General features: G+C 33.2%; 2 protein-coding genes across 2 annotated transcripts; one reads left to right on the top strand and one right to left on the bottom strand.

The window, feature by feature from the left end:
* Window positions 1-99: 99 nt before the first annotated feature.
* LSm7 (U6 snRNA-associated Sm-like protein LSm7) lies at window positions 100-1,007 on the top strand. The gene is made up of 3 exons (XM_090111802.1): window positions 100-272; window positions 365-548; window positions 812-1,007. The coding sequence occupies exons 1-3, from the start codon at window positions 240-242 to the stop codon at window positions 946-948; spliced, it is 354 nt and encodes a 117-aa protein (XP_089967928.1). The 5' UTR covers window positions 100-239; the 3' UTR covers window positions 949-1,007.
* A 1,680-nt stretch (window positions 1,008-2,687) lies between these two features.
* Window positions 2,688-11,135, bottom strand: ChLD3 (Chitin and LDLR binding deacetylase 3). The gene is made up of 10 exons (XM_090111359.1): window positions 10,979-11,135; window positions 10,781-10,853; window positions 7,293-7,465; window positions 6,804-6,940; window positions 6,013-6,138; window positions 5,054-5,262; window positions 4,635-4,754; window positions 4,241-4,398; window positions 3,338-3,582; window positions 2,688-3,078 (listed from the first exon to the last, which is right to left on the bottom strand). Exons 1-10 carry the CDS (start codon window positions 11,067-11,069, stop codon window positions 2,800-2,802), a joined length of 1,611 nt encoding a protein of 536 aa, XP_089967485.1. The 5' UTR covers window positions 11,070-11,135; the 3' UTR covers window positions 2,688-2,799.
* Window positions 11,136-11,185: the final 50 nt, after the last annotated feature.

Below are 11,185 nucleotides of genomic sequence, written 5' to 3'. Positions count from 1 at the left end.
CAAGGACCGCCATTGTCTAATAAAACTACAGAGTCTCTAAAAACTTTGTATCGTAATATATAAGTACGGATTTGTACTCTGTGGTGGTCAATTAAATATCAATGTCATGTCAACATTAATAACCTCAAAACTTCAAAACAAAGTTTTTATTCGATTAATACATCATTATATTTCAATACAAATTATTAAAATATATTTTAGAGTTAGTAATCAGTTAAAAATTAAAATAGGATTTTGAAATGGCTTCTAAAGAAGGAGGAGAAAAAACGAAGGTTTGGATTAACGCTTCTCTTATTTTTGTAATGCTTTAGGTGTTTAAATTTGTTTAATTTAATGCTTATTTGTTTGTTTTTACTTATAACAGAGTGCACAAGGAGCGGGAGATAATAAGGAGAAACGTAGGAAAGAGTCCATTCTCGATTTAAGTAAATACTTAGAAAAAAGTATAAGAGTTAAATTTGCCGGTGGTCGGGAAGCAGCAGGCATATTAAAAGGCTACGATCCTTTATTAAATTTAGTTTTGGACAACACTACAGAATATTTGAGAGGTAAGTTCTTTCACAAAGTTGTTTGTTCATATAGGTACATATTATACTGTCTGTATTACTCATTCTATAAGAAAATTCTTTAAAAACTGTGTATATGTGTATATAATACAATTTAGTCCATCATAAGAAATGTTAAGTTTTAACCTTCATATGTAAGAACAATATAGATAGCAATATACAATGTACTCTTCTACCTAATGGTCTGTCATATAGTATTTGTTTGTGTTTAGAGAAATAAGTAAAACCAAGTGTTTATTTTCTAGATCCTGATGATCCCTACAAATTGCTGGATGATACAAGGGCATTGGGGCTTGTTGTGTGCCGAGGTACGTCTATAGTACTTATCTGTCCCATGGATGGCATGGAAGCAATACCTAATCCGTTTATTGCACAGGAGTAATGTTAAGTCATAAGTTAAGTATAATATAAGTCTAAGTAAATAAAAACATTTTTACAATACTTATCTTTTACACATCATACCCTTTTTTGTCAGAGTAAGCAGAGACAGGTGTGCTACATGATGTTGAACGGTGGCTACTTTTGACTATAAAAAACACAAAGTCTTTTCTTGAAAGTCCCAATGTTGTAATTGTTCGGAAACACCGCATTTGGTAAATTGTTCCATTCACTGTTTGTGAAAGGAAGTTGATATATTTTAATTTGATAATGCACAACAGTAGAAAAAGTTATAAGGAATTAATACCTAAGTCGTTTATGCCAAGTGTTTCAGCAGATTATTAAATGCAAACATTTTTTGTAAAAATAAATCATTTAATTTTTAAATGTTTAAGAAATTACATGAACAAAGATTCAACAGAATATAATATACTGTATATAAATGACAAATACTATATTCATCATGTTTATATAATACCCCAGCCACACGACTCGACGAGTGGTATGGGAAGTGACGAGGGAAGTAGGCAGGGACGTAGTGTGGCCACGTTACTCGTCATGCCACTCGTCGTGCTCATCGTCCTGCTCACTGCTGTCGGCTTTTGCGCGCGAGTCAAAGGACCGGCAATACGAGTGCGAATTAGGGATGGGCGTCATGGAATCAACGGACTAGTTAAATTAACCGTCTATATGTACACTCAACGATTCGACTAGTCCATCGCTCACCAATGCACTAGTTGAATTCAACGGCTAAACAGTCTTATTGATAAGAATAAATTCTTTTCTTTGAAGTTTTTTAAAAAAAATATTTTTGGTTAACAAGACCAATGTTTTGAATTTAAACTATAAAAACAAACGATAATAAGTTTTTTAGTAATACTTTTTTTGGGAGTATAATTTTTGTAAGAAAGCATAAATATTTATTAATTGTTTTTAAATTGAGATTAGAATTTATTGTTTTAAGAATTTATTTAATAATAGTTATTTATTTTACACATGGACTAGTCGAAGATTTTAACTAGTTGAATGACTAGTTGATGAACGACATTTAACTATCTAGTCTCGTTGATGAAAAATACGTCGACGACCCATCCCTAGTGAAGAGCGTCGCGATTAATCGCGCGAGTAGAGCAGTGTGTGGCCACACGGCAATATCGAGGCGAGCGGCAGCGCGATGAGCAGGACGAGGAGCAGCACGAGTAGCAGGACGAGTAGCATAGTGTGGGCCTTGGGGTATAATACTAGTGGTCCGCCCCAGCTTCGCCCGTGGTAGATATTTCGCAATGAAAGGTAGCCTATGTCCTTTCTCGGGTATCAAAATATCTCCATACCAAATTTCATGCAAATTGGTTCAGTAGTTTAGGCGTGATTGAGTAACAGACAGACAGACAGAGTTACTTTCGCATTTATAATATTAGTATGGATAAACTTAACTTAATACATACTTATCAGAGAAAGGTTTTACATGATGACACTATGAATATTACAACAATAAGCAATAAATATTTAACAAGAAATAAAATTATTTAATAATAAATTATGTATGTATAACAAAGAAAACAAGTATTTTGTGAGAAAAAATCCTTTGATACAACCCTTGATCATAACAACACCGAAACATAACAACCCAATCTATAGGGCATGGATTTATAGGATTGTGTAGAATAAACAATTTAAATATGTAAAACATTAAAATAATGTTAACAAATCACAATACTTGTTGCAAAAATAACTATTTGCAAATCTATTTCAGTCATTTGTAATAATACTATTTAACTTGATAATATTATATTATTTATAATTAACACTTAAATCTAAATTGGTAACTATAGGTATTTATTTATGCTATCTATATTCAATCGAAGCCGAATTCGTTTCGTATCCAGGGGTAGCTTTTAGGGCAGTCAACACACGTGATCATATATTTGTCGTGTTCTAAAACTTTGGAGGGTAGTTTACAAGTTTTGGGTTTGTTGCAAGCGATCTCGGATTCGTGGAAACGTCGGTTTTTGCACTGCCATGGTTGGAATTTTTTCAATTGTATTACAGGCGTTGGTCGTTTCATCCAGTCGATGACTTCGCGGTATGTTACAAAGTACACGTCGGGTAGTTTTAGCAGTTCGTCGGTGAATTTCTGCAATTTATAAAATTAGGGTGTTTAGCGAATATTATTTACACTTTGTATTTCGTAATACAATGTCAGTCTCGAATTTAGCGTTCGCGTGAAGTTTCTCTCTAAGTTAAACGGAATTTGCAATGAAAAAGGTAGTTTTTATTAAATTAGGTTATATCTGCTGTTGCTGTCGGCATAATTTTATTATGGATATTTTCCCAATCGATTCATTAGGACTTTTAACGATGTGTCATATCCATGTTCATGAATGAGACCTCACCTTAAGTGCATTGAGATAATCATTATTCTTCAACCATGTGGAGTTCAAATGGATGCCGAACGGCGCTCTATTCTTCAAATAGTGTCTCTTGAAGTTATGCATGAGGGTGTTGTACACGTCGTCACCACTGAGTGTGGAAGGGCAGTATTCGAGTGTGGCACACGTGTGTTCACCATTCTCGAGTGGGTTTATCACCATTTCCCAGAGCCCTGCGTAGCTTCTTGTTGGGCAATATTGGTTGTTTCCTGAAATTAAACGTGTCATTGATAATTCAGTTTCTGAGGAAGGCTAACTTTCTGTATGTCCTATCTAAAGCCCTATCAAAACACCATTATCATGTTTTTTTTTTGTTATTTGGTGAAGCTTGGAAGACTATTCGTATCACCTTTTACCATTCTGTTTTCGCTACGTCATTTACAATAATAAAAGAAAAAACCGCTTCTTGAATTTATTTATATATTTGAAAGTATGTCATTAAGGCTATCTTATGAGAGAAACGATTACCAACAAAGTTGTCATACAGTTTTCGCAAACAATAACTTCGCATAACATCTTACTTAACTGCTCTCACGCTAGAGTTGTTTACTAGATCTAAAATATGGTTATTTTGTAATGTCACCTTTACGTTCACTTTAGTGGTCTTGCAAATTCGCCTGAAGATGGTCTTTATTTCTAGTTGCTTAGATATCAAATATGGAAATTTCGAAATCAGTTTCAGTACGTCATTTTGCAGCTATATGAACTTCTATCTATCAATCTTTAATTGTGCTATATTTCATCTTAGCGCAATAAGTTTGTTTCCGATACCGAGCGCCATATAGTCGCTTGGGAAGTCTCCTTTCAAAGTGCAGGTGCCAATGCATTTGAAGTAAAAGTTATTTAAATCCTTAGAGTGTGGCTTACCAGTGCATTGATGCGGCATTTTGTAATCCAAAGTGTAAGGCCAGTAGGGAGGATTGACTGAAGGCGCGACCACAGTAGCGTCGTATACGAAACCAAATTCTTGCATCATCAAGAACTGTCTATTCCAACCCACAGACAGATATGGTACCCGCATTCCTCTGAAAATTTATTTTTTTATTTTGCGGTTAGTTTTGTAAGTCTAATAACTACAAATCGGAAGTAAGTGCTTTGTTTGTGCTTTCACGGCTAATACCAATATTTTTTGGCAAACGTAATATTAACGTTTCTTTGAATAAAAAATATTTTTTCAATTTTCTTTCGAACATAATAAAATAATTAGCGAGAAAATGTCATCGATGTAGTTATAGTCTACGTATGGTATTTGAGGAGTTACCTGAATTCTTCCATCCAAACTCGACCGAATCTGTTGATAATGTTGGCCTGTCCTACCATTTCATCGAACCAATCTTCAATTGTAGCATTCTTAGACCACCACTCTTCTGGACCGCGATGTCTGTAATTGTTCATCGTATTGAATGATAATTCATAGTACGAATTCAAAGAAAATTCAAAGAAAAATAGTCATTTTTGATTCAACGTAAAAATTCTATGCAGTGTTTAGCAGTTTAGACCACACGTTAAGCTTACATCATTGAAATGACACCGCAAGTATATTCTTACTCGGACATCTTCTGAGGTTCAAATTAGTGATGATTTCGTTTTAATTTGACACAATATGATCGATTGCCAGGTACAGATCACCAAAAATAATACATAACAGGTGATTATGTACAATGAGAAACAAATACTTACGTTATTGAATGAACAGCGATTTCGTGATCGTCGTTCCATAATTTTTGCACGTGTCGGTAGTTAGTATACGGATGCGATATGAAGAAAGTGGCTTTAATGGGACAGCCGTTTGGGTTCTTTCTCTCTGACGTTAGAATGTGTTTCGTGTAGATATCCCAATTTTCGTGATTGACGGGACCATCGAATGTAAGGGTGATCATTTGTGGTGTCTGGGGACATTTAATATTTAAAGTCAAAACTCAGTCTACAAATATATAGTTACTAGCTTCCGCCCACGACTTTGTACGTGCATACCCGCTTTTCCCCGTTCCCGCAAGAATTTCGGGAAATCCTTTCTTAGCGGATGCCTACGTCCTAACATCTACCTGCATGCCAAATTTCAGCCCGATACGCATACGTCCAGCGTTTTGGACTGTGCGTTGATAGATCACTATATCAGTCACCTTTGAGTTATATATATATAGATTTAGTGAACTAAAATTTCTGTAGACCACTGATAATATTTGCTTTGTTTTTTGACACTTTACTTTGTAGACGCACTTTTAGATCGTTATTAAAACGATCATGTATCAAAGTGCCTACTTAATCATTGAAACGTGATATTCATAACATTGTGCAAATAAACGCAATGTGAATGTGAGAAGAATCTGCACAAATAACTGCAATGGGAAATATATTTATTAGGTGCGATTATTTTTACGGAAAAATTATAAATTAATAATCTTATCCAATTTAAAATATTATTAGATAATGATATCGGAATCTCTTCCGCTAAGAAAGTTGTTTGTGTTTGTGAATACGGTTAATGTAAATGTTTTTAAATAAATACCTAATATTGAATAAAATAATATTGATTTCATTCTAGGAATCATCTGAACTTCCTTCGACTTTTACGTAATATTAGCTACCGGATAACTTGTATTATCTTTTAATTGCATTTTTATTGGATGACTCCTTACCTGACTGGGAACTAGATTTCCCGGTATTTCATTACCGTATTTGGTGCAAAAACAGTTCGGTAAGTGACATAATCCTGTGTCACAAGGTAAAGCTGCATTTGGATCATAGTTGACGTCGCACCAACCCTGTTGATAAAGAAAATGTATTTACCTGATCGTTGTACTAATTCATAAAATTCATTATAAGTATTGGAATTAATTACCGAATTATGAATGTTAAATTCACGTAATATAAATCAATTTAATTAATTTAAAGTTTAAACCCTATTACGACCATCTATCAATTATACATACGAATTTATATAACAATAGATAATCAAAATTGATTGATATTTATGATACAAATGACCCAGTTATTTGTTACGTTGCACTTGAAAATATAATGAATCATGCTACAATAGTTTTCCTTCCTATAACAAAAAGTGCGGCACATCGGAAGTTATTGTATAAGTGGACTAGCAGTAAATAGTAAATTTCATATGCAGTGAAAGTGGACGCAAACACTAGCGAAAACTCGTTATGTAAATATATAACATGATATAGCTGACTTAACAAGAGAGTTCAAATATCTCATAAAGGAAACAATTAACAACAATGATTATCTCAAATCTGAAAGATCTTTCTCACCATACAAAACGCATCAGCGTGAATGATAGGTGAAAAACGCATCAGTTTATATTTTGTTCAATCTTAAATGACGACAAAGATATGATTTATCCATCGTATAAATGCTTACTACAACAAAACGTGCTTGAATATGACATTAATGAGCAAATATAATGATGTCTTACTTCGTCTGACGAGTCGGAGCAATCATTGGAGCCATCACAGAAGTATTCCGCCGGGATGCAAGTGTCGTCTGCGCAGCCGAGATGCGTGTCGTTCGCACATTTAGCTGTTTCTAGCAGTGGTTTTGGCACTAACGTTTCTGGGAAGAATTACTTATGGTTTATCTGAATAGCATTTATGAAATGATTATGGTATAAGGTAGAAATTAAAATTTAATGGGTTGCCTTAAAGTGAAAAGACGCTTGAACTTTGAAGGCACCAAAGATATCTTACATAGCTATTGAAATTGAATATATCTTCACCATTTTTTTAATTACCCACATCTAAAACATTGTGTGTGATAGACAATAGATAAGCAAAAACTAAGATCGATATTGATGAGTTTATAAAAAATACGCTACAATGATATGAATGATACATTACGTGAAACGTGATTATAATGCATTATGCAAATGATTTCACACGTTATAAGCAAGTAAACATTTACAAACCTGTAGTTAGATCGCAATTATGAACATTCTGGTACATATCACAAAGCTGTCGATTCACATCAAATAGCAGCCCCTTTGTACATTGAAACTCGAATACTTCGTCTTCTAAGCAGAGATAATATTTTGAGCACTCATCTGCAGTCCACATTGTTTCCTCTTCACGGTCAGGGTTTCTAAGAAAAATGGAAAATGTACTTTCTGCATTGTTAGTTTTATAGTGGACAACAAAGTTGCTATTTTACGTCTTGGTGTCTGAGGTTTATATTTATTGACTTCTTTTTCTGACTTTTTTTGCGACAGCAGATTGTCATGTAAACTCTCCCTTTATGTTTAATTTTTATATACCAAATTCATCTCCAAATTCTAATCATCAATGATTCAATATTATGTGAGTTTGTTAACGCTAACCTTAATAATAAGTTAGGCGATTTGCCTCTGCAGTCTACTAGAGTTAGTACACTCATGTATTACTATTAAATTATTACATAAACTATCACATTATTTGTTTCCATTTCATATTATATTTATTTTTGTGACACATCCGTTTTATTATGCGATAATTTGGCATCGACAGTTGCAGTGGTTAGTAAACAGCGAAAGTGAATTTCTCGAGACGCGACAGGGAATGATAAATACTACATAAAAATATTCTATAGGTAAATAAATACAATAATATAAGCATACTTGAAAATACACGTGAAAGTTGCTAAAGTACCTATTTAATTTATTTTGGGACATTACAATTTCATAACTTTTTCCGATCTGTGAAAAGTAGGCTCTATATTTAGTGATTATTTATTTGTATGTAAACCTACCTACATAACTTTTTATTTGAAAAAGTTCTTGTAAATAAGCAAATTCAATATGTAGGTAGGTATGTTCATTTTCAGACATACAGTGAAATTTGTGTTCGAAACATATTCGAAAGCTAGAATAGGTAAGTCTAAGATTTTTATGTATTGGATTGAATTTTTAATAACCCAAAAGGATAACATATTATTGATAGAATCTCTATGCAAATGTGTTTCAGTCAGCTGTTGAAAATGGCCGCGATCTGCCAAGCTCAAGGTTGGCGAAAGTGCGGGTCAACAGCCGCACGCATTGGCGGGAAATATACTTATCACATTTGTTTCTTTTCATTGTCCATGTCAACTCTGTAGTCTGTAACTCTCGCGTGAGTTTTCTCGCGTGTGCTAATCCAAGTATTTGCGTTTATTTACGGAAAACTATTGATTCAATAATTGCCTGTTGATGTTATTGTCATTGCTACGGTCAATTATTTCATCGCATGTATAAATTATAATACATAATATGCTTGAAATATTTTAGTATCTTTTAACGGGACTTAGTTATAATAGCAAGGTATTAAAATAAAATATTTAAGTAAGTAGAATGTAGATGAGTAATTTTGGCAATATGTGAAAGTTCGTTTTAGAAAGGGAGATAACGAAGGTTAGAAATTCGATTTTATTATTTTTAGTGGAAGTAAAAGAATAATGAATGCCGTATTGAAATTAGAGCCGAAAATTCAAATAGTGTCCTTTGATCGACGCTTTCATAGCATTCATAAAATTAATATTTACCATATTTTTAAATTTTTAGTGTTATCAATTTCACGACATTTCTGCTATTTATTACGTAGGTCGTAGAGCATAAAACCAATAAGGTATAAATAATAAATATGCACGAAAATTGTTCCGTTACGCATTTTGGCGCCCTCTACGAGCTGGCGCATAGAGCCTGCAGCTGCACCGGTGCACCCAGCACCACTCTACCCCGGACCGCTATAACCGGAACTGGTGTTGGTCAAACTTTATGACCAACGTATTTATTTTATAATTATCCTAAACTATCTGACCCGACAAACGCTGTCTGTCTATGGCCGATGGCCGATGCGCAATTTGTCAAATCCGTGAATTTAAAAAAGCTGTGGTTATCGTATTTTTTTTTTAATTTTGGGCGCAAGCAAGGCGCAAGATTATTGTGATTTTCTTTCATACGATCCTTCTCCCGAAAATAACGAACACAACAAAATGAAAATTATCGAAATCAGTTTAGCCTCCAAAGGAAATAGGGATTCCTGTTTATATACAGTATAGAGATGATAACCTTTTTTATGTGTCCGAACTCTGATATGCGTTATATGTATAATATATCAAAATTCTAAACGGGCCAAATTTTATTTAAGTAAATAATAAAAATGTAATTGATTATTTTTTACTTATGCATGAAAATGGGAATTAAATGCATTATGTAATGTTCATTAACTATATAATGTGATGTAAACATGCATACTGATTATACAAGCATATTTGAAGCTAAGTTATTTTTTAGCATTTATTTATACAATAATTTATTAATAATAGTTCCTTATAAAAAGTTTATTGATTTATTACAGGCAAAGTAATTACTTTAAATAAGTACGTAAGATAGGTACTTATATGTAACAAAATATATTATTTGCAAATTGAGTTGAGTTCGAGTTCGTCTTCGGAAATTGTAGAATACTCTGGCAGGATTTTTTTTATTTGATCTATTACAAAGTGTAAACTGAGAATTGAGAAGTATAGAATATATTTAGCTTGCATGTGTTATCTAGATTATGTTAATTCATAATCAATTATCAAGGTCATATCTGCAGTCTTCAGATTATATTGCAGCCGTTTGAACCTACGTTCTAGTATCCGCATATCGTAGCTCCCAAACGAATTATTCGTATTCGTTATGGTTATGGTTAAAAATATTAATTGAAAGTCTTATTTCAGATTTTATTTACAGCATATAATATTTGATAGCAATTAGAAATATTCGTTTCTGGGATATTCAGATTTTAGCACAAGTATTTAGATCTAATAATTATGAATGCTATTATGATAATGATGAATGGTCTATATGTATTGATATAGAAAATATTATAAAGGTCGATATATGAGTCCTATTTCTTGAGATCCAATGGATTTTTTAACAAAGAAATTGTTAAAAAATCCATCCAAATCTTGGTCTCACGATGGCCGGATATTTGTGGAGAGAACACAATTGCGAGTGCATTAATTTTAATATTATTTTATCGATAAGAAGATTAAAATAACATAGAGCAACTTATTTAGAAAGTGTCTGTGAACTTTAAAGATAATTTTTTTTTGTTCATTTACTCAAGTTTTATACGATCCATTATCTATACTAATATTATAAAGCTGAAGAGATTGTTTGTCTGTTTGTTTGAACGCGCTAATCTCGGGAACTACTGGTCCGATTTGAAAAATTCTTTCGGTGTTAGATAGCTCATTTATCGAGGAAGGCTATAGGCTATATACCATCACGCTACGACCAACGGAAGAGGAGCCACGGGGGTGAAACCGCGCGGAGCGGCTAGTAGAAAATAAAATCGACAGTTGACCATAATTTATTCGCCTAGAGTGGAGATTCGCAAGATTTCAGTTCTACGTCACTTCGAATTAAGTAATAGTAATACTTGTAAACTTGCTTACCTGTAAAACCTTCCATTCTCATGGCATTTAATATTAATTGAATCCCTGTCTTGCACATGTTTACCGTGAATGCCTGGAAAATATGAATTTTGTATAACACAAGCTACACTTCTATCACAATAAATTCAAATTGTAGAAGCCACTGTTATTATTAATTAACACCAAGTGAATTCAACGTTTTGTAGAATTAAATATTACCTATAAATATTAACGTTAGAGTTAAATAACGAAGTCGAGAAAGTCGTGAAGCCATGTTGAGGCCACAGCTTCTGTTATAATACTGAATCATCGCTACCACCCGATGGACTTTCTTTTCCGTAGATGTTATGTTTGTTGTGGAGAATGTACTAAATAATTATTGTAAATGTTAAATTACGTTTCCGTTTATTAAAGTCACTCATATAA

Source organism: Colias eurytheme, chromosome 17, assembly GCF_061535395.1.
Source record: "Colias eurytheme isolate Ceu_HAF_F1 chromosome 17, ilColEury1 Martin Lab GWU primary, whole genome shotgun sequence".
NCBI classification, from domain to species: domain Eukaryota; kingdom Metazoa; phylum Arthropoda; class Insecta; order Lepidoptera; family Pieridae; genus Colias; species Colias eurytheme.
Note: the sequence above shows the minus strand (reverse complement) of the source record. Positions and strands in the feature narration are given on the sequence as shown.